At 42.4% G+C, this 25062-nt stretch overlaps 1 protein-coding gene across 1 annotated transcript; it reads left to right on the forward strand.

The window, feature by feature from the left end:
* The first annotated feature begins 5299 nt into the window (after positions 1–5299).
* On the forward strand, positions 5300–7415 carry LOC147418672 (uncharacterized). Its single transcript, XM_086506395.1, has 2 exons — positions 5300–7270; positions 7368–7415. The coding sequence occupies exons 1-2, from the start codon at positions 5300–5302 to the stop codon at positions 7413–7415; spliced, it is 2019 nt and encodes a 672-aa protein (XP_086362521.1).
* The last annotated feature ends 17647 nt before the right edge of the window (positions 7416–25062 follow it).

Here is a 25062-nt window from a genome sequence, read left to right on the forward strand (position 1 = left end):
GTTGTAGCAGTGCTAGCTTTCAATGCTTGCCCAGATGGCATTCAGATTTATAGTCGCTTCTTCCTCTTGCTTGATGAAAACATGATGCCACAAGCACCATGAGAAACCTCCTTTGAATCACTTGCATTATGTATTTGTCTATCTCTTGAGGATTCACCTTTGATGCATTTGAGCCAGGTGTTTGGCTTCAACAAGGTCTCCTACAAGAGTACATGGTAGTCTTATATCATGAGTAAGCACAATCTTAGTAATAGCATCACATATCTTGATATCATGGGGCCCATCAACGAGAATCTAGAGCCCAGTTCTTAGAGAGATCTCCCTTTAAGGAGAAGGAGGAGAGATCAAAGATAGAGACGGTGAGAGCTAAAGAAAGATATGGGAGTTATCCTCTATGGCAAGATGACATGCGAATTGGTGGCTATAGAAGGAACACGTGGAAAGGATTTGGAACACTGTTGCAAGCTATCATAACTCTCAGCTATAGCAAGATCCAAACACAAACTTTGATCTATCAAGAATACTTGACGTCATTTCAACTTTCCATAATGTGAATAATTTTTGCAACAAAATGAAATACTTTGCAAGATTACAGAACAAAATCAATTTAACTTGATGCATAAATTGAAATCAATCTAGCTTGATGCATGAACCAAATATATTTTGACAATTTCTAGTCATAAAAAATGTTACAAAATATTATGGTCTCTTGGCCTTGTCCGAAGTCTCTTCGAACAATGGGTCTCGTCATTTGCATCTATCGCAAGCACTTTGAGGTCGAGCAATTGAGTCTCCTCATATGCCTCATCATGTGGGGCCTCTTCTATAACTCAAAGGAATTGATGTTTATGAACGAGCAAATCGTGTATTTTGTAGTGTGGAAATTGATGTGGGTTCATGACTCCACAAACTAGACCATATGAAGCATGTGACAAAAAGTAGCAACTCTGTAGGCCATAGATGTTGGGGCCAACACCAAACATTAAAACCGCGGCTTGCTTTTCTAGCAGCATGACCTTGTCTATGTTCTATCTGATAGCGACGTCTCCTATATATCGTGAATATGTCTTCAATGCAAAAGAGGAACTCAAACTTGTCTTGGTGACATTGGAATGGAAGTAGAGAAAATTTGGATGGCTCAATCTCTCCAAGTATTGTTTTCCTAGGTCTCCCTTGCCTTGTCCACGGGGACAAGGAATGAACTTATTGTTGTAGATAACGAGCTATGAGAAATTAAAGCCAAGTGTTGGTACATACACATGAAATTCTTCATATATGCACTACCAACATAAAAAGAAAAGAATTGTCTACATAGAATTATACCTTTTGATTTTCATATTCTTTAACTAATGTTGTGTTCCATAGGTCAAGAGAGCTCTCTGTTTGCAGAAGATGAGGAGGGCGCTAGTGATGATGATGGTGGACTTCTCCCCAACTTAGTGATCCCAAGATTTCCTACACCACTCTAAATTTTGTGTTGGGAGCCTAGCGGCACATGCAACTACATTCTTGTATACCATTGTTAATGAATCTGCTTGTTTAAAAAACTCACCCGCTTCTACATGGGCATCCATGACAAAATACTTGTCATTAGTAGGGTTGATTATAGTATCATCTTCTTGTAGATTTTGGGCAACTATAGCAAGACAACAATTTTTCTCAAATCAAACAGATCTATGATGTCATTAACCATTACATAATGATGATCACTAATTGGGAGGGTAGGAAGGACATTTGTTGGCAAAGCTCCCCCTGGAAGTTGTACACCCTCCGATACATATAAAGAGCCACTTGGTTTCAACAACAGCTCATCACTTGTGGCTGAAGGTTGCTTACTACTCTTTACCTCCTTCGTTGTGTCCCAGCGGTCATCTAGATTTACATCCAAAAACACTATGAACCTGGCTTAGTATTCTGCCACATGACATTCGATTATGTACAAGACATTTGACGTCATTCCTACACAAATGCACTTCTTGTAGAAAATACCATGGTCCAGACTAATGTCCTTAAGATGGACATATTGAAGATCCTCAAACTCAAATGTTCCATTGATCACCTATTCCTGGTAGGTGTGAACAAAATCTACAAGAAAATGTCCTGCTGAAGCCACCCACTCTTGGAATGAGAAGACATGGTTAATTGACTTGAAATCATACTCTCATTGTTGAAGGCCTATTTGGTAAAGAAAATGGAAGAGCTTGTCCTTGGGTGCCACATTAGAGCAAGGTAGCTCCTCCTCTATCTCAATCTAGAAGAGATCCATTTATAACAGGAGGTAAGGAAACCTACAACGGAAGGGGCATTGAATAGGTATGATTTGGCTATGACTGGAGAGTATGAGGAGGTGAAAGAAGAATATCATATTTATAGACATCTAAAAATTCCATCATGTCATGTCAACCATCCTAATGATTGCATTAATATTGATGCATTGAATGTGGCACACTGAACGAGGCAAGCTCAACCATACCATATGACACATGCTCGGTTGGTGTGACTTATGTAGCCAAATAGCATCTTATAAATGACTCGACCTCCATCACGCATATAAATTACCCTAGGTGCACAACCTTGGCCTTGCCAAAATCTATACACATAAAATAGGAATGGAGGACAAGAAGAAGGAGAAAGTGAAGCTTTCTGAGAAGATGATGGTAGTCTTGAGGGAGGTTTAGAAAATTCTCTTTGAAGGAGAAACAATGGAGAAGGAGCTGATGTCAGTTGCTCAGCTAACAAGAGCTAGAGAGAGAGCATCAAAAGGGATGCCACTCATTTTTGAAGCCAAATGATTGTATTAAACCCCTCTGTATTAATGAGGAATCCCACAAAGTCCAAAGCCATTGTAATATTATTGATTGCCAACAAGTCTAAAGGGGCTGAGGTCCTCCAAGTTTGCAATCTTATGCAATTTTTAAGTCTTGTATTGAGTCCAAATATCTAAGAATCCATTCTTTGAACCTTGGCTAAGGTATAAAAGACAACTTTTGTAATTATATCCTCAAGTTTTGAATAATGAAAGTAAGCATTTGCTGCATAAGTTGAACGTGAGTCTACTATTTCTTCAATTCCTCGTGTCTCTCTCGTGCGATGTTGCATTGCTATTCAGAGCATACCAACGCGTTTGCAAGTGAAATCTCTTTCAATTAATGTAAGTTTCTTGCTATGAAAGTGTGTTTTTCAAGTCTTGCCTGTCGACGAGCTATCTTTGCTTCCTACACACGCACCAAAATTGGTTTTGACCTTAGGAATAGATAGAGCATGTATAGAGGAAGCCATAGAGCGCTTCGGATGCCAAAACTAACTGACTCAAAATAGGTTGTTTATCTTATGTGCAAATTTTTTAGAGTGTCAAAAATGACATTTGAGTACATGAGAGTGTTAAGGATACTCTACTCATGCTAGGCATTAAGTTTCGCTGCATTGGAATCTCATAGCTAAACAAATTCATTAGATCAAGCTAGCGATAAGAAAAATAGCTTTTGATGTCTGACGTTAGGTAGGAGCGGCTTAGACTTGGGTTTTCCGAGAGATTAGTTATCTCTTGTAGCCTCCATGCACTAGTTGGGTCAGCTACGTCCCACGGATTGACAATTTTTATGTTTGTGGTTCTTGCTTTGCTAGCATCGATATGGTGAGGCTTGGCAGCTGACCGACATTTTGACGCCGTTGTCGACGACAAGGCAACCTAGACTAGAGAAAAACCCAAGCATTCACTTGAATTTCCATTACTTCCTCTAGTTTTGGCTAGAGTAACACATTTTTTGACTTTGTTGCGATTGAGAGTAGAGATACTCAATAAGGACCTTAAGAGCATAGGACGGACTAGCTGAAAGATCCTTGAGACTAGCTAGTGGTCAATAGGTGTCACCTAAGTAGAAAGTAGAGATTTGAGACTAAAAGTTAAATTTTCCACTTTCTGCACTCTTTTTTCATGTTTAGTAGGAGTAGGGTAAGTAGAAAACCATCAGGATTGTAGCTGATCTAAGGTGCATTGAAGAAAACCAAAAAATTATCAAATCTATCTTAGGCGCGTCGAAGATAGACAAGGGGTTTCTTAGACCGATATTGGAAAAATTGACTTACAAGGTGGTAGACCAACTTGACTAGATTACTCCCTTTGATTTTGGAAACATTTGGATCACTAAAACACTTGGTCAAGCCCAAAACTGGGAAAAACCGCCAACTTTAGAGACAATTAACAAAAGGAAAGTCAATTTTGGCTAAAACTTGAAACCAGGGTGTGGATAAATCCTAAAACTTGTGGGAAAACCAATCTGTGAAGGAAATGGTGAAAAAGGTCAAAATCTGGCAAATTTTTACCCTAGGTGCGCCAAAGATAAAAATATTTCCAGAGAGGGAATTCTACCAGATTTTCAACTCATGGGGTCTATTTGGATCATAATACAGCTCCTAGGAAAGTTTCATCAAACTTGGAGCTGTGCAAGGATCAAAACACCAGGAAAACTGGAAAACCAGACTACAAGATCAAAAAGAATGATAAAATTGTTGGGATCCTCGTGAGAGGGAGCTTTTTCGCGTGCGCCGTTGGTCCCTCCTTGCCCCTAGCGCCCCCACATGGGCTGTCCCTCATGCGGCCCGGCGGTCCACGTTCCCGTTTCTAACCTAACTCCCGCTAACCTAACTTCCCTCCGTGGACGGCACTTGAGGGGGACCGAAGTGAGAGCCCCGCTTGGGCCGTGGCCGGGTCCCCGGGGGTCCCGTGGTCCAAAACGGCCCGGGACGCACCCGCGGGGCCGTTTCGGCATTTTGATCAGTTTTTAGAACCGCGGCTCCTTGACGGGACCGACGGTGATGACTTGAGAGGGATTTCTACCTCAAGGCCATGGGGCTTGGGTGGTATGCCTGAGCGCCCCGAATTAAAGGACTTATATGGGAGTAGTACTCCACTCTTGGTGAACCGTGCGCATCCTGCCGGGTAGCTAAGAGGGGGCCGGTTGTTCAACCGGAGCCGGGGTGGCAGTCCTCACGTCCATAAAACCATCTACCCATTCTAGGTTGGAGTAAGGTAACCCAGTCTTCAGAGGCGCTGGAGAGGCCTCCGTCCCTTTTGTAATCAACTTTTTGAATCAATACAAAGTGCCCGTCACGGGCTTGTTTCTACAAATCTTGTCTCGCGCGTCCCTTTGAAATACTTGCTCAACTTGTTGTGAAGTCGGCTAACTTGTGTTCAGGTGAAGGATCGGCGAACGCGCGCGGCCCCTAAGTCCCATTTACGGGCCGCTCTCCAGGGTCCCATAACACTTGGTATCAGAGCTAGAAAATTCAAAGCTGGTCTATGCCTAACAGAGGGGGACAAAGACCCGCCGAAAGTGACTCCAGCAACACTCCCCTACCCGCTGCAAGATTAGAAGAAATCGCAGCGGACGGTGTAATTGACTCTTGGGAGTATTCCAGGTGGATACGTTCGCAAGGGAGACTACAACGCCTAGACCCTATCAGCGAAGCCGGGCCAGAGTTTGAGTCCGCGCCTTCGTCACCCAACACGATGAGTCACGCAAACGGAGACTCATTTCATGGGGAGAGGAACGACCCTCCCGGCGATGACAGAATGGACAGGTGGGAGGCTATACTAGAGTCTCAAGCCGCGCTGGTTCAACAGCTCGTACAGGTAAGTCTGCTGAATGCTCAGAATGCCACAGCAGACAAAGGAAAAGGACCGGCAAGCACGTCGGGAGCTCCCGCGACTGGGAGTGATGGAATGGGGAGTTTCAAGCCTATCAAGCCCACTCCCTACTCGGGCCAACGGGATTCAATGATACTGGAGAAATGGATCCGCGACACAGAGAGTTTCTACCGCACAAGCAAAATGGAAGAACACTTATGGACATCCGTGGTGTCTCATTTCTTAGCAGAGGATGCTTACAGTTGGTTCCTCCTAGAAGAGAGGAAAAACCCCTACATGTCATGGACCCGCCTCAAGGCTGAGATGCGGGACTACTTCGTTCCGAAGAATCAAGACTTCAGACACTTAGATGAATGGAGGGCCATCACCCAAGGCGAAAGCAAGCTGCAGGAGTATGTGTCCAAATACAGGCAGTCCATGCTGAAAGTGGAACAGATGACTTGGGAGAGAGTGAGACTCCATGGTTTCCTCTATGGGCGCAAAGACTGGGCCCGTAGGGAGATCGAAAAGCAGAATCCGGTCGATTACATGGCGGCATTGGCCATGGCAGAAAGGCTAGTGGACTCCGACTTGCGTCGAAAGGGGGCCACCAGCACGAAGTCCGGGGGAAGTGGGAATACCCCTTCCAACTCGAACAAAAATCAGCCTTCAGCTGGGCCTCAAAGAAGTGAGCCCGCAGGCAGCTTGTCAAACCAGCCCCGACTATACGGGAACTTTCGCAATAATGCGCCAAGCAGCTACAGCGGCTCGTCGAGTAGTAGGAACTTCTCGGTGAACCAGCCTGGAGGGGCTCCTCAACGGACGCTGCCTTGGAGGGCGAATCCTTCCCGCCCATGCCGTAACTGTGGGGGTCCTCACTGGGATAATGATTGTCACAAAGCTAGCTCTCAGTCTCGGGCTCACTCCGCTTGGGCCAATGAGACCAACGCTGAGAGGACAGGATCGTCACAAGTACAGATCACTGAAATCACGGAGCAAGAGTCTGAAAGTGGAAACAAAGAGTCTACCGAAGGAACGGTCCGTGTAGGAGCCATCAAAGCTTCCCTACACTGCCTGGCAGCTCGTATCAAACCGATCCCAAATATGTATGTCAAGACGGTGATCAACGGGCAATCACAATTGGCGATGCTCGACTCGGGAGCGAGTCACAACTTCATCTCACCTTCATGTGCCAAACGCTTGGGAGTAAAGACCTGCAAGCCCGGAGGAGGACGAAGCATCTCAGTGGGCTTCGTACAAGGCGAAGACTCGAACACCGCGATGGCTTACGATGTGGCGGTCCAAGTAGGTGAATGGCGAGCCAGAGTTGACTTCATCGTCGTACCCATGGATTCCTACGACATGATGTTTGGCCTGGCCTGGTATGACTCCTATGTGATGGGGTTGTATGCCAAGGGCATGAATCAACTGATGCTGGATATGAATGGTAAGGGGGTGATTGTCCCGATCATCCGACCTATGGACACGCCTCCTGCCCGCAAGACCACTCAAGAAAAAGCTCCGCCTAAGCCACAACCTTACGTACCACCTCAAGCCCGAGGGCAGGTAAACGCAGCTCATACTAAGACACCGACGCCGACGAAAGCGGAAAAAGGGAAGACTCGAATTAGCTGGGATGACCTAGTCCCAGACTCAATGTGGATCTCGCCTAAGCAAGCAGAGAAGGCTCTCAAACAAGGGGCCCAGGTTCACTGCTGTGTGATGAAAGTAACACTAGCAGATTCAGACGAAGAGTGCACCATCGGGGATAGTTGCATCATCAAGGTGATTGAAGAATTCAAGGACGTGGTACCACCGCAGCTTCCAGCTGGGCTCCCACCTAAGCGAGCAGTGGACCACAAGATTGACCTAGTGCCTGGCCATTCGCCGCCAGCCCGTCCACCCTACCGAATGGATGCCACACAACTACAAGAACTAAAGAAGCAACTAGGAGAACTACTTGAAGCAGGTTTTATCAGGCCCAGCAAGTCCCCTTACGGGGTCCCGGTGCTTTTTGTCACAAAGAAGGACGGCTCATCCAGGCTCTGCGTCGACTACAGAGCCCTGAATAAAATAACCATCCGGAACAGGTACCCTCTGCCGCACATGGATGATCTAACAGACAGGTTGGCAGGGGCAAAATACTTCACTAAGGTCGACCTACGATCAAGATACCACCAGATTCGGATCGTGGACGAAGATGTGCAGAAGACATCTTTAAGGTCACAATATGGAGCTCACGAATGGCTAGTGCTTCCTTTTGGCCTCACCAATGGAGTGGCTACCTTCTCAGCTGGAATGGATACAGATTTCGGCGACATGCTGGATGAATTCCTCATTGTGTACCTAGATGACCTGCTAATCTACAGCAAAACTTTTGAAGAGCACGTAGAGCATGTGCGCCAGGTGCTCCGCAGACTCAGAGAATGCAAGTGGTATGCAAAATTGGAAAAATGCGTCTTCGCAGTACAGGAAGTGGAATTCTTGGGCTTCTTAGTCACTGCAGAGGGAATTCGCGTGGATCCTAAAAAGATTGAGGCCGTGGTGAACTGGCCCGCCCCCCGAACAGTTACACAGGTACGCGAGTTCGTGGGTTTCACTCAGTATTGCCGAAAGTCCATCAAAGATTTTTCGAAGATCATGGCTCCCATAACAGACACCACCAAGGGTTCGCTAGCATTCAAGTGGATAGATGAAGCCCAACGAGCTTTTGAGCACATCAAACAAGTAATGTGTTCCCTACCGGTACTTAAGCTCTCAGAATTCGACAAGCCATTCGAAATTCACACCGATGCCTCACGCCTCGCGCTGGGAGGGGTACTAATGCAAGCTGAAAGACCAGTAGCCTACATTTCGAAGAAGTTTACAGACCCACAGAAGAGATGGGCTACACACGAGCAGGAGATGTATGCAGTGGTATACTGTCTAGACCAATGGCGTCATTACGTATTGGACAAGCACACTAAAGTATACACAGATAATGTTTCCCTGAAGTATTTCCAAACACAACCTAAGCTCTCTCACAAACAGAGTCGGTGGCAAGATCAGTTAGCAGAATATGACATAGAAATCATCCACAAGCCGGGGAAACAGAATGCGATGCCAGATGCTCTCAGTCGCATGCCCGAGGTTAATGCAGTTAGCGTAATAAGCAGTGACGAAGTACTGGATCAGATTCGCGAGGCCAGTAAGACAGACCCCGCAGTATTACAGATGATGCAGAGTTGGCGACAAGGCAAGACCTCCGTGGGGCTGTTCGACTTGCGGGATGGGCTATGGTATGCTCATAACCGCGTGTATGTACCAGACGATCCTACACTCAAGGCAAAACTACTCTGGGAAACCCACAACTGCAAAGTTGCAGGACACGGTGGGCAAAAGAGATCCTTTGACAGGTTAAGCCGCTATTTTTTCTGGCCAAAGATGCAGGAAGATGTGGTGGAATATGTAAGAACTTGCCCAACATGTCAGCTAGTCAAGGCACAGCGAGTAAAGCCGGCAGGGCTTTTGATGTCTATGCCTACACCCTCTCGACCCTGGGATGTGATAAGCATGGACTTCATTGTCGACTTACCCGAAAGCCACGGATTCACTACCATCTTCGTGATCGTGGACTACTTTTCAAAGCAGGCGCACTTCATTCCCGCAAAGCCGCCCCTTACAGCCTACCAAACGGCGCGGTTTTTCTTCAAGCATGTCTTCAAGAATCACGGACTTCCACTGGCCATTGTTTCGGATCGCGATGGGCGATTCTTAAGGGACATGTGGCGGGAGTTATTCAAGCTCCTAGGCACACAGCTCAGGTTCTCTTCGGCCTATCACCCCCAAACAGATGGGCAGACCGAGCGAATCAATCAAGGCATCGAAGATTACATCCGTTGCTATGTCCAAGCAGATCAAAAGGATTGGGCAGACTTTCTGGAAGTCCTCGAGTTTCAGTACAATAGCAGTGTGCACTCGGGGACAGGTTACACTCCATTTGAACTAGCTACAGGAAAAGAGGTGATTACGCCCATGGCACTTGCTTCGGGCACTATGCATGCAGAAGATCAGGACGCTGAGCAGTTTCTGACGGCTTGGCATAAACGTTTGGATGTAGCTAGAAAGCACTTGATGAAGTACAAAGATAAGTATGTAGCTAGACATAACGAAAAAGCACGAACAGAGTTCTTTCAGAAGGGTGACTTGGTACTGGTGAGTGCCCAGAACATCAACCTTCCCGAGAACTTAACACCCAAATTCAACCACCGCTTCTACGGTCCATACCGGGTACTGCAAGATTTCAACAACGTCTCCTACAAGCTGGAGCTACCTTCCAATGTCAAGATCCATAATGTTTTTCACATCAGCCTACTCAAACGTTTTCAGGTTGATGGGAAATACGGCCGCCATGTGCCTCTACTAGACAAAGGAGTAAACCCCTTTGAGCCAGAAATTATCATCAAACACCGCTTCAGGCGCAACAACCTTGAGTTCTATGTCAAGTGGAGAGGGCGGCCAATGTCAGATTGCACTTGGGTGCCAGAAGATAGAGTCATTGCAATGGATAAGCAGTTGTTGCTCCGGTACTACAGGATTCCGGACCTCAAACACATGCCTAGGGCATAGAAGACAACAACCATGTACAGCAGTAGTAAAGGATGCATTAGTTCAGCACAGCTATGCTCAGTTTTTCAGCAGAATAAAGATGCGTTATGCGACAATTATGCGATGTATGCACTATGTGGTCAGATGATTTACAGTCTTGACGAGGACGTCAAGTTCCTTGAGGGGGGGGAGAATGTTGGGATCCTCGTGAGAGGGAGCTTTTTCGCGTGCGCCGTTGGTCCCTCCTTGCCCCTAGCGCCCCCACATGGGCTGTCCCTCATGCGGCCCGGCGGTCCACGTTCCCGTTTCTAACCTAACTCCCGCTAACCTAACTTCCCTCCGTGGACGGCACTTGAGGGGGACCGAGGCCCCGTTTGGTGAATTGCCCCTCTCCGCGGCCATGCTCCCCGCGGGCCAAAATGACGACTCGTGGACCCGTCGCTCCCGTGGGCAAAACACGACTCCGGGAGCCCCCGAAAGACTTTATGCAAGTGAGAGCCCCGCTTGGGCCGTGGCCGGGTCCCCGGGAGTCCCGTGGTCCAAAACGGCCCGGGACGCACCCGCGGGGCCGTTTCAAAATATCTTAGGCGCGCCTAAGATATCCTGAGCAAAATTTCACATTTTTTGCATATAAGGTCTATCGGGTACTACAAAAAGGAATTTTGTATATTTTGTGACTTAGGATTGACAAATTGTGGAATCCCATCCGGATTTCAATGTGGATGTGTAGGGAATGGCAACTTTGTGAAGGACAAGAGAGCAAAAAGCAAAAGCATTGCATTTGAAATCAAAGGCAACTTTCCAGGTTTGAAGTATCAGTTCAATTAAGTTGTGTGAGTCCATATATGAATTTCAGATCTGGTAGAGTTTTGGGAAACTCGACTGTCTTAGGAGAGAATAGGCGAAGAGCATCCACAGAGGAGAGCGTAAATCAAGGGAGACCATTAGAAACTATTGCGAAAGAAGTGTCATACACTTATTCCGACTCAAGCTCAGATATGTCTTCTTTTTCAACTCAGTCAGGAACAGGGACCTCTCTCAAATTCAAGCATATCTTGACTTTCGTCAAGACCAACAACTATGAAGCCCAAATTTACTTGGACCCAAATGAGGAGTTTGCAGTGAGGCCCTGACAACCATACCATCGATTTTGAAGAGCAGGTCAAGGCAAACAAACAAGATGACTTTTATATGGACCAAAATGGAATACAATATCGCAAGATACAAGACCCTAATTCTATGGATAAATGGGGATTAGAGGTTGATACTCTAATACCAAATAAGGTTGTAAAGGAGGGACCTTCGTTGCTAGAATTAGAAGGGCATGAGTTGATAGATGCTAAACCATTGAAACGCATCCCCACTGATAATTCAAGACTTGGTTTTATTGTTGGGAAGAAAACAATATTATGGATTTGATACAAACTACCCATGCGAGATTAGGACAATTGACACCCTTGAAAATTGTGTACATTTTCAAGATCAAGGAAAAAAGATTAGAAGAACTTCTCGCTCATCTCTTTAGGGATTGTTACAACAAAACTTTTGTTATAATGACTCCAAAAGAAATTGAAAAATCTAAGTACCAGGGACACTCAATCTAAGTACCAGGAACACTCAATCCGTGAAGTGATTATAAGAACCGTACAGGAACTCGATCGAAATGTGCATCCAAATGCTAGAACTTACGATAGCATGGTAAATCAAAGAGGAATTGCAACAAGGAGTAGCCACCTCAATGATGCCAGCAGGGAAAGAAAGCAAAAAAAAAACCTTTAATAGGGGAGGAATGAGTGACTTGAGGATGAGAAGAGGTCTACATGAGTCACACTTACCAAACAACTGGTTCTAGGGATTAATGGGAGAAACACCGGCTAGAACGGAGAGAGTGAGTGTTGAACACAATCATAGAGTCATACCAACAGATTTCCAGAAGTGGGTCAAAAAATATAGCGGGTCAGGGATCCATATGACCATTTAGCCAACTTCAGACAGGTTTTGAGAGCTGAGCGCATAACCAATTTCCATACACAGTTTGAGGGATTTGGGATGACCTTGGAGGGCAAAGTTTTGACTTGGTTGCAGACCATACCTCCTAGATTGATAACCGACTTACCGACTTTGGCAATGAGATTTGTTGCTCCTTGTTCTAAAATGGGAATAAAGCATAGTACGGTGGCACAAATCTATAGTTTCAAGCAAAAACAAGCAAAAATTGTCAGAGATAGAGTGAGTCAAATGAGGCAATACATAGACAGATGCCCAGAGTTAAAGATTCCAACCGAGGAAAGACTTGTCTCATTGTTTCTAGAGGGGCTATTAAACAAAGATTTGCATGCTATTTTGTATAGCAAAAAACACATGACTTGGAAAGAGTGCAATCTAGATGCGATCGACTTGAGTGATAATTGTGAGATCTTCAATGAGGAAAGCAAAGCTAAAGATACACAGAGTGAGAGGACCACACCCATTATGCCAACACAAGTAGGATCAATTGTTGCAGCTCCTACTAGTACTATAGAGAACATGCTTAAATGCATGAACGATATGATGATCAACATGAAAAGGATGCCGATGAGAGGCCCAATGTAGGGACCAAATCAGGGACAACCTATAAAACAACAAAGGAAATTAAAATGGTGCAACATTGAAGATAAATGGACAAATCATGAGACAAATGAGTGATACTACAAGCCTAAATATGATGGAAATGTCTAGTATGTGCCAATGAGGCCAGAAGGGCAACACGTGTATAGATACCCACCAAATGTGGCACCCATGCAAAGATCACCCATGAATATGGAGAGACCACAGCCAATATTAGCTCAACACTGCCACTCCCAGGGAATAAATCTATACTGATCAAGTATATTGTGTCCGAGGAACAAGCGAATGAAGAGGCGCTCATACCCGTTACTCCATACCTGAAACGAGTTTGATAACAATGGGGATAGAAGAAGAGTAGTATTATCAACCTACTCCATTCCCTATGGATCTAATGTGTCAAGCACCTACTAATACAATACTTGTTTTTGCAAACAAGGGAGCGAGACCACCTATGGCCAAGCCAATGCCCAAACCAAAAAATAAAAATTGTCATAATTGTGGAGTGGATGATCATTGGAAAAATGATTTTCCTAAAACAGATAAGAATGCGAGACCCATAGAAGCATATTGTGGAGTGTGTGGATGCAAAGGTGGACACTTTCTTGAAGACTACCCTAGGAATCCAACAAACAAAGGGAAACTAATCATAAATATAGTTCAGGTTGTGCCAAGTAGTTCATCAGAAGGGGAACCGATAATTTTTTTTCTAGTGATGACTAGAGCACAAACCAAGGGGAACAAACAAAAAAATGCAAATGGATTTGATAAATCCACAATTCCTCCAAAAACTCTAGGAAGGAAAGATGCAAAACATACAAACTCAAGAGGCAAAAACAGCGAAAGGAGATCGAAGGGAAGATACAAAAGAAAATAGAAGAAAAAATGTAGACTCTTTCAACCGATTTCAAGGAACCCATACTAAAATCGGTTGGATAGGTACTGTTTGATAAAATCTACACACCAATCAACACAGCTTTCCAAGCTGGGTTAAAAGGCGGTCAAACGTATGCAAACCTTGATCGAAGAATAGAATCCTCAGAGGAAAGTCATAGGAAAACTAGCAGAAGTTGAGACCAAAACCATGAGAGAAAAAGATCAAGAAAAGAGTGGGTCAAAAACCTAGGGAAACGATGGTACACAACCACCTAAACTAGAAGCTCTTGATAGTGAAAAAGGATGGGATGAGTTGCCAATAGTTGAAGACAATTGGCCAAACTATCTGTGGGAAGGAGTTAGGGAAGTGAAAGATCGAAGCTTGACTATGAAATCAACACCAATTGAAGAGGTTCGATTTGAAAGACCTCCCATGAAACTAGATGAACAATCATTGTATGGAGATTGGGGATCAGAGCAGGTAGACTCTACAAAAGCAGGAACCTTGCGGACACTACCTTCTTACCTAGGAGAGAATGAAGAGGAATTGATGGCATGCAAAACAACAATGCTAGAAAGGCCAAAACAAACTTTGGATGTGGCTAGTCTGTAATCCATTATGTCAACACCAATTTAGTGCACAATCACTTTTAGTGAGCTACTGAAGTTGAGACCGCATCTATGGGGAGATATACACCACCATGGAAAAGATGGGATTAAAAGGATCTCTCAAATGAACCTCAAAGATTTTCAAAACGAGGAGATACAGACTACACTTGTCAAGTCTGTACCGATGAACAAGGTCAGGGAGTATTGTGAAGAAAATGAGGGAAACACAACCCTTCCAGTACAATACAATAGTGGAGCAGACATTGCCATAACAACCAAAGCTATCTGGGAAGCTTGGGAAAAGCCAACAATTAGGCAAACAAGAATGGAACTGCAATTGGCAGATGGACACATAGAGAAACCAATGGGCATACTAGAGAATGTAATAGTCAACCCCTGTGGATTGACTACCATCACACTTTTGCCATTGTAGACTTTGGGAAGAAATTCAACTATGAAATCATCTTGGGAAGACCGTTCATGAGACAAATATAATCAATCCAAGATTGGGGCAATGATTATCTCTACCTAAAACAAGAAGGGACAATTACTCGAGTGAACTTGAAGGACCATTTTTACAAGGATGTCTTGAGGACACCAATACAAGAATTGGGGGAATGATTATCTCTACCTGAAACAAGTAAGGACAATTACTCGAGTGAACTTGAAGGACCATTTTTACAAGGATGTCTTGAGGACACCAATACAAGAATTGGACTCAGAGACCTGTGCAGAGACTAAACTGCCATCATGTAAACATAAAAGCACTCCAATTTGGATGTGTGGGGCTTCTCAATTGGGTAGTTTACAAAGGGAAGACTGCGTTTTAAACAAAGAAGCAAATGATGCAGATTATATATCAGAACCATTCCCTGAACATTTGTTTGAACCCTTTGAATGGACTCAAGTCCTGACCACAATGGATGTATGTGTTAATGAATCTACACCTACATACTTTTGTGACAAAGAGGGCCATCATATAGTCCCAATCCAAATGGTATTTATTGAGATGATCGAGGAGCAATAGGTCTTCTCTGATCTCTATTATGATGCTACAAATGAGTTGGAAGAAGAACCAATTACAACAGAGAAATTAGACTCTGAAAAAGAGCAAGTAAGAGCCAAACTTCTACTCAAAGGAGGGAAAGAAAGATCGAGTTCCCAAACCAACACCAAAAACGCCAACAAAGATACTGAGGAAATGAGACAATAACTTAAGAAAGAAAACTACAAAAAATCCACTGGACACCAAAACTCAATTCTTAATGAAAGTGAATGCAGCAGGCTGCATAAAAGACAAGATAAATAGAAGGTATCCAAATGTAGAGCATTCAAAGAGATAAAATCAAACGAAACCAAAGTTGATCACCAAGCCTGATAAAATCAAAGGTAAAGAATCAGTGATAACAAAAACAGAGCGTAAAGCAAAATACAAAGAACTAAAATGGACTTTGGAAGAAGTGTGGACCACAAAAATGGAATTGGATAGTGACAAACCGGGGAAAATTATTGTTTCAACTCATTAGAAAATACACTTTGAAAGATTGCAAGATCATTATAGAGCAACCCTTGCAACAATCAACAGAACCGGGAAAATCCTATGAAGGGCCGGAGAATGCCAAGAAAATTGACCTTGCAGAGCCTAGAGAAGAGCCAAAACTTGCATACATAGCTATGGATCTATCACAAGAAGAAGAAGAGACTCTCATAAGAACGTTACAAGAATATAGGGATGTTTTTGCATGGTCATACAAAGATCTCAAAGGGGTGGATCCTACCCCCAGGGGATTCACCATGGAAAACTTACCACACCACGAAAGTGCTAAGGAGGGGGGTCTTTTTACAAGTTACATAAGCGTATAAGTTAGGGACAGACCCCCAATAAATTATCTCCTAAGCTTAAAAATAAGGGAGGGGAGTATTATATTTATGGTGGGGGGGGACTTGACCCGAGTTGACTACTTGTAACAATTGGTCACCAATGTGCCCTAGAACTCAGATGAATTTAGAGGAAGTTTTTCTCAGGTCACACATAAAATTTTGTATCAAGCCGGTCATAGATAAGGACTGATTTGGAGCACGTGAAGGTTTGATTTACACCAGCTTAGGATGTGTCAGAATTGGATGAGTAGCCAGAGTTCAGGCTGATCGGGCACATAGATTGAAAGTCAAACTAAGACACATTGATGGTACATCAAGAAGTTCCTTAGTATGTTGTCAGTCACTATGCTACACACTCTTTAACTAATTTTACTCAGTTAGATCATGTGAGACCTAAATTTTATATGTAAGAGGGGTATGATAGTTTTCTTCATTGATTGTTGTATAAGCCTAGAAAGGGGGGTCATATTCCCTAGTATAAGTCGTCTATAAGGGTGTTATTAAAGTTGTCCACTCGTAGGTGGCTTCGCGTTTTGTATATAGAGTGAATCCCCCAGGATCCTGCCATATGCCAGCACACTATGCCTATGAGCGATGATGTTGAGCCAAGAAGACAAAGATCATACACATATAATGAGACCTTTGTCAAAAAAATCAAGGAAGAGATAGAGAAACTCAAGAAGGCTGAGTTTATCTATGAAATAGAACACACTGATTGGGTATCACCAATTGTCATGGTGTTTAAAAAGAAATGAAAACTTAGAGTGTGTGTAAATCTCGAAAAGGTAAACTCCACCACTATACGAGATAACTATTTTCTTCCCATCACATATCATGTGCTAGAACGAGCAACGGGCAAGGAAGCTTATAGCTTTCTGGATGGCTTCTTTGGGTACAACCAATTGACTATAGATCCCAAAGACCAACATAAAACGGCCTTCGCAAATGAATGTGAAACTTTTGCTTATCGAGTAAAGACTTTTGGTTTGACCAATGCAACGACAACATTCCAAAGGCGAATGAGTCATGTCTTTAAAGAATATCTATGGAATTTTTTGGAAGTATACATGGACGATATTTGTATGCACTCCACAAAATGAGAAAGTCACTTCGAACATTTACGCTGTGTCTTTGAGAAATGTCATCTATATAGGATTTGCTTAAATCCAAAAAAATGTGTTTTTATGGTTAGACGATGCAAAATTCTTAGATATATTGTGTCAAATAATGGTATAGCCACAGACATGGAGAAGGTGGTGAGAAGAGGAGGCACAAAACAGACCTGGTGGACTCTACACCGAGACTATGCACGATGGCCTGGTCATGGAGGTACACAATTTGGGCACCACCTAGCTTGGGATGCGGCTAGGACGCATGGTAACACAAGGAAAATGTGAGAGAAGGAGAGAGAGGAAGAGATCATTAGAGCTTCATAAATGTAAGCTTCATAAACACCATACAAACATTTACGAGGGGAATTGCACATAATCAATATCTCACAAACTCATGTGTGCATGGTAGCTCAAATCTCTTAGCCATTAAGAAACCAAAACGAATAACCATAGCCAATACTATGCCATAGTAGAACTATTTGTGTGTAGAGGTGCATACACAAGGATGTACATATGAGAGCATGAGTGCTAGAGCTTGATTGTGTGTCCATTTACAAAAGAGGAGGTCTCTTTTTATAGGCCAAGAGAGTGATTAGGGGAGAGATTATGAGCAAGAGGGTTTATTACAAAGTAACCTCAATTAGGGGCATTCCCCAATGAGAGAGCCCCATGTACCCTGCTTATTGACCAATTTTCTCGTAATCGCCTTCATCATGGTGAGATTTGTCTCCATGCCACCTTCCATGGCTTGAGTCTAAGAGCTTCCTTATAATATTTGAGAGAATCTTGATAAAATAAGAGAAAATCCAGCAAAAATGAAGAGAAACCTATAAGAAATTATGTGTGTGGAGTTGGATAACCATGACTCTTTCCCCATGTGGACATATAGGCTCCACCATTTTGACCATATCTCCCAAACCGTAGCTCCAAAAGTTATTTTAAAAAATAGGGACAGAAGGATCAGCTCAATGCCTACAACTTTGCTGTTGAATTTTTTTAAAATTTCGAATGGAAAAATAGAGAAAAATCCCACAAAAATATGTGTCTGTCTTCTCCCTTCCAAAAGTCTTCCAGGTGGTCCCGTCCCGACTCCATGCGCAAGCCTTGTATCCAAAAGTGAATTATGCTTGTATTTGATAATATTTTGTTGACTCCAACTTTATAATGCATAAGATTCTCCTTCCTTTCACTATTGACTCTTATTCTTCACCTATAGTGACTGCCAGGTAGAATCAGCATCCGGTGACTTTTTTTTCAAAGGGTTTGTTTCTACCTCTTCTTATTTTTGAGATCAAAATGTGTCAAAACCATAGCTATGTACAAAATATATACGTAGATTTTATGTGATTTTTATGCATCAGGTCTCTCCTCCTCTTCACTATGCCCTGAAGCCTTGCCATCAAGTACATACCAAGAGAGAGGTGGTCCAAAATTCGAAAAGCAGCCCTCAGTGGTAGTGATTGTTGAAATGGCTAGGCCAACAACATTCAAAGAAGTGCAAGAATATATGGGACATTGTGGTTATGCCATGCCCGGGGACCACCGACTTTACCATCTCTAAATGGATACACCGTGATCTCCGACATCCCTCCCGCTTGAGACCAATACCAAGACAGGACTCCTCTTGCTCTTTGATGCCAAATCAAGGGGGTGATAACATTCACTTCCTTTCATATGGATCCCTTAGCCCCGAAGAACCTTTGCTTACCAGCCAAACTTACCAATCAAAGTCATCAGCTAACTTTGAACTCAACCTTCCAGGGTCAACTGGTGGGAGTTCTCTAATTCATCCTTGGTTCAAGGTCATTGATGCTTTTTTCCCGGTTATGACCGGGCACAGCCGTCAATGCGTTCCCCTAATGTGAGTGTTTTATAATCCACCTATCGTAGATTTATCTACATGTATGTAGTAATTGTTAAGCCCATATATAGCCTTATCACTCACTTTGAAAGGACCGATGAATGTGAGGAATCCTTTCAAAAGATTAAGCAAGCCTTGACATCAACACCAATACTAAAAGCTCCAGCCTAGAACAAAGTGTTCCATGTACATGTCGATGCTTCAAGTTATGCCATTGGCTGCATCTTAGCCTAGCCAAGAGAGGGAACCATGGATTTTTCTATCTCCTATGCTGGTCGAAAATTAAACCTGGCGAAAAAGAAATATACCACGGAATACAAGGTCTTGGTATGGTGTATTTAGTCAAGAAATTTTGACACTACTTGTTAGCCAACAAGTTCTTCTTTTTCGTAGACTGTCAAGCCTTACTCTATTTGGTGAATAAACCATGTAGTACATGTAGGATAGTAATATGGTTTATCATCCTACTTGAATTTGACTTCACACTTGTAGTTCAAAAAGGCACTACTCACTAGCGGATAGATCATCTGTCAAGACTCACCACTGGGAAAGCACCTAAAGGGGTAGACAATGCCTTACCCAATTCATATTTGTTCTATGTAGAAATGATTCCAAGATGGTCAGAAGATCTTGTTTCCCTAATGACTATAGCACAAGTGGATTCTTAAATACTAGTTCTTATTACACCATGATTGATTGAGCAATCCACCCTATATCAATTGCTGGCTGGAAGATTGTATCACAAAAACAAGGATGGAATCTTGCTCTTGTACATTAATCCTGAGGAACAAGAAGCCTATTTGAGTCAAGCTCATACCACAATCGTAGGTCTACATTTTGCACAAGATCAAACCTTACAAAGATTAACTTGGTGGGGTGTTTTATGGCCTACCATGAAGAGAGACGCTCATCATTACGCGAATGATTTCTCTCAATGTAAAGAAAAAAGCCATACCCCATGCCACGTTATTCCACATTTCAGTGACACCAGAGTGGAGTAGATACTTGGTAGAATATTTGACTAACAGAATATTCCCACAAGACATATGTAAAAGAAGAAGAAGAGCAATAAAAGCTGAGGCAACCAACTATACAATGATTGGTAACCAGCTCTATTGATGAGGGAAGGACCAATAGCTCAGTTTGTGTGCCAATGAAGAAGAGTATCTTCCTATTTTGGAACAAGTATAGGCATGTCTAGCAGGGGGTCACTTCTCTCATGAAACCACAACCAAAGCTATATTGATAGTAGGAATTTGGTGGCCAACTTTGTTTGCCGATGCGAAATAATTTGTTCGACGATGCGATGCATGTCAACGAGAAAAAATATCAACGAGAATGGATAATATGCATTGCGACCTATGATGGGAGCACACGCATTTGCTAAATGGGGTATAGACCTTGTGGGTTTAATACAACCACCAGCTTACAAAACTTAGGCACAATATATTATTGTGGCCACAGATTACTTAACCAAGTGGGCTGAGGCACGAGCCACAGGAAGAATGATCCTAGAACCATTGTTGTATTCTTGTACGAATACATATTTACTAGATACGGACTTCCTATTGAGCTTGTGAGTGATTGCGGGTCTCATTTCCTCAATGAGGTGATAGAATATCTACTAGATGAATTCATGGTAATCCATAACAAATTTGCACCCTATCATCCTCAAGCAAATGGTCAAGCAGAACATACAAACAAAATTTTGAGCTCTGTAAAAACCAAAATTGTTAGTTCACGCAGAACTAACTGGGAAATGCATCTTTCATTCTACTTTGTAGGCTTATCGAGTTTTCTTCAAAACAACCTTGAGCATGACTCCTTTTAATTTGGTCTATGGTGTGGATGCAACATTGCCAATCAAATTCTTACTACCCACTCTTAGAGTTGCAAATGAGTTGGAATTGAAAGGGTATGAGTTGTCAGAATGACTTGAGGACTTAGAATGCCTATATGAACAATGTTTAGCAGCCATTTCCCACATATATGCACAAAAACAGTTCTTTGACTCACATTTTCCAACTAAAGTTTTTAAACCAAGGGATTTAGTCTTAGTATACTTGGTGAAACAACATATACCCAAGTTCAAGAAAAAAGGACATGGTTCTTTTGTCATTGAAGATGTTTCACCAAGTGGGGCCATCAAGTTAGCCATCTTAGATGGGGAAATCATGAAAATTGGATTAGTGGATGTCGACTCCACAAATACAACCTTCCCTTTACTATTGAACTTCTAAAGAGAATGCATGCGTCCAAGGAAAGGAAGCGCGCATTTGAGTTTTAAAACAAAAGTTTCAAAACAAACTGTTCCCCAAGCTGTACCACTCAGTATTCTCCAAATTCAACCCTTAGCAGAGGATGAGGTCAAGAATTATGATGAGTGGATAGATGGCCTTGATATGTGAATCACCGTGAATGTGAATGAGGATTACAAAGTCAAGGCTTCAGCAGATACAGAAGCCCAAGTCAATACGGTCAGCTATTCTACTTATACAAAGCAGCTACTCAACCACTTGAGTATTTTCAAGCCATTGTCAAGGGTTGCAACAAGAGAGTCACTCCAACTCTAGGGAAAATCAACTTGAATATTATGGTCCATGGATTCTCTTGCCCGCATACTTTCATATGTATAGCGGATGAACTTATGAATGATACCATTTACATATGTATAGCTCTTGGTGATTTCCAATCAAAGAAGTATGAGTCATCATCCACAATTACAACTACTGCTCCACTAAGGACTTCTTCCACTCAACTTATGCACAGAACCAAGCAAGTTTGGATACACATAGGTCAACTTGTCGATCGACCTCAACAAATCTGGGTGCCCAAAAAGTTGCTGCACACCGCCAACGACCCTAAGGTAAAGCCATCGCATCCACCTTCTCAACAGAAACCAAGTTACTAAAGATGAGATGGATATGGCAACCAAAGAAGAAATATACAGCTAAGAGTATAAGACCAACTGCCCAAAGTGGACAAGTCAAACTATGGGTATCAACGACCCCACCGCAACTTAAGCCATCCTCAATCATGTATAAGTGGGTACCTAAGGTCAAACCACCCACCGCAATTGTGACCATTGTTTTCAATCATCACACATTGTACAATGCATATCACACCATAAAAGAACGAGCTCAATTTCTATAGGAATTCCTCTTCAAGAGATTTCAATCACAACATACCTTGCCATCGAAAACCCTTGAGTGCAATACTCAAGACCCACCTCTTGGACAACATAGTGTGTTTAATTGCATTGACATCAATATCATTATAGGGCCAATCAGGGCCTTGCATAGACATGACTTTATAACCTATGCACTGCACAATCACGGTACTCAGTTGTCCCAGAGGATTGAAGCAAGGAGGGGGGGGAGACAATCTAATTATGGACAGAAGCATACGAATCCAGAAGAGAGAAGGGCAATGTTTCGAACTAATTGTGTGTTAATGTATGATCTTTCTTGAACAAATTAGGCAATTGCCCTAATAACAAGATGAATGCGGAATGCAATATGATAACTTCTAGGTGTGTGTATATATTATACATATCTGTCGAAAGCCATAAAATAGTGCAAATCTACTTGTATGGTATGTATTTAGGCCAAAATTATGATGAATCCACAAAAATATGGCCAAATAATAACATTAGAAGTGTTTTAGTATTTTTGAGTATAGAATGAATTTTTTTTAGCAGCCTGGTTAATTTTCCTTTAATTTTTTCTAATAAAATCTCATACAAGCCAAAATAATAGATAATAATAAGAAAAATATCACATGATTTATTTGGCCAACTTTCAAAGGAAGTGCTCCATGGATTCTATGCTAGGGTGATGTTTTTACTATCCTACTATTTGCAAACATTTGAATAAGCATTCTATACGGGCTTCTTCACTTACATATCCAAGATCTTTGGCTCCGTCATCACCAACCTGCGAGCAAGATTTGTCAGCTACTCCACAGTTGAGCAAAGAAACACAATCACCATGTAGTTTATGTCAACTGAAGACAACGAACTGTGCCTCAGGTACCAACAAGGTCTCGAGCAACATGCAAAAGGACTGCAACAAGGAAGCCCAATCACTACTTAGCACCCTAATTGGCTCTGTCACGGATGACATAGGCAAGTCTTATCATGTATACCAATGCCCATACTGATGCCTTTGAATTTTAAACCATTTTTATTTGCATCGGTATATACGTCCATTTTTATGCAATGTGTTGTAGTGAGGAGTATCCTATGCTAAACTTGAGGCATTTACACAACCTGACTAAATGCATGGGCAATGTGCAAGTAACAATGGCCACTAGTGAGAAGCTACATGCACAACAAAAACAAATAATGCACACCTTCTAATGTTTCTCATAAGCAAATATTTGATAAGCTCATTAGTTTCTAGAACCTAGAGTGTACACATGGCCATACTCACAAGCTTCAAAAGTACTAAATTGTGCTACTTATACTCAATAATAAATGAGCTACCTTTTAACATCCTCATCAAGATCAATTTCAATTGGAGAGCATGTGGGTATGGTGAAGCCTTTATCTGATACATCCTCCTTAATAATATGAAGCCTCTGAAGAAATCCTGACAAGCCACCTTGGAAATTCAAGCAAGAAAAACAGACCAAGCACCAAGTAGATTAGAAAGGGAATGAATAGGAATCCTAGCATCATGCACCAACTAGGATTGTTAGACAAGTGTCATGAGCGTGTAACTCTTGCCTTTCCTTAGGCCATCATGAAGTAGCTAAATCCTTTCGTAGTTACTGATCAATAGCTATTTTCTCCCATAAAATATTTTTTACATATGTGGAAAGTGGCATTTGTGGTAGTTTCACCAGACTCCTGCAAAAGGCAAAACCAACAAAACAGGGAGATGTTAATGCTCAACTATAGATAGGAAAATTTGTCTCATTATTCGTCTTCAATGTATATATACAGAGAAAGAATGTGTGACGACTTGAGAGAAATCAACTAAAATCAAGGCATTGGGCTTTTTAATACAACTAGGATCCCATTGTACTTACCCACCACAAGCATGGGAGTTGTGAGGCCAAGCATCTCCAGCACATTGATTGCTGCTTGTTGAAATCTTTCCTTAGTCTGCTCTAGGCCTGCTCTACAATCCATAGCGAGTGTCACTTTTGGTTTATCTAGTCTATTATGTCCAAACATTGCTATCTATCCCGTTGGCCCCAAAGGTGGAATGAGAGCTCTTCTCAGCCATTGAAAGCATGACCTTTGCAAAAGAAGTTAAATGATGTATGACTTTGTAGAGAAATCCAACTCACTTGATCATTGGTAGCAACTCCTCCATGGCTACCTCAGCCTGCCTTAAGATTCCTCTCACAAAACATGCACATGTGTTCAATGGAGAGAAAGCCTAATTGCTTTGACATATGTTTCTGACTGGACATGAAAGAGCTACGCATATAATCTAATTTACTAAAACTATCAATATAAGAATTCATCAATACTAAATAAATACTAGTGAGATTCTGTATGACATGCTGTAACCTATCAGTTTCCAAAACCTATGCTTTGCCTCAGTTGTTTTTACAAATTTGTTTGAGAAATCTATTTTCATGAATCCCCAATTTAGATGGTGGTTTTCCAAACTTTATCCATAATACCTTTGATGACACTAGTTGCTTTTTAAATCTTCTACAAGCAATAAAACTACCTTCCAAATGAAGGGTCACATTTTGAGATAACCTCAGGTCTCACTTGTCTTTTGTGATCTCCTTCAAAATAGGCCTTTGGCTATGTATTGAAAGGCTTAGAGAACCTTCTAGATGGTTGTTTGGATAAACAATTTTGGGCTATAGTGTCTACAGAAATATGAGTCCTTTGTAGACAATGGAATACAGCAACAATCTTACATGGTCATAGAATTTTC

The sequence above is a fragment of the Adiantum capillus-veneris genome, chromosome 29, assembly GCF_014529385.1.
Source record: "Adiantum capillus-veneris isolate H3 chromosome 29, ASM1452938v2, whole genome shotgun sequence".
Taxonomy (NCBI): Eukaryota; Viridiplantae; Streptophyta; class Polypodiopsida; order Polypodiales; family Pteridaceae; genus Adiantum; species Adiantum capillus-veneris.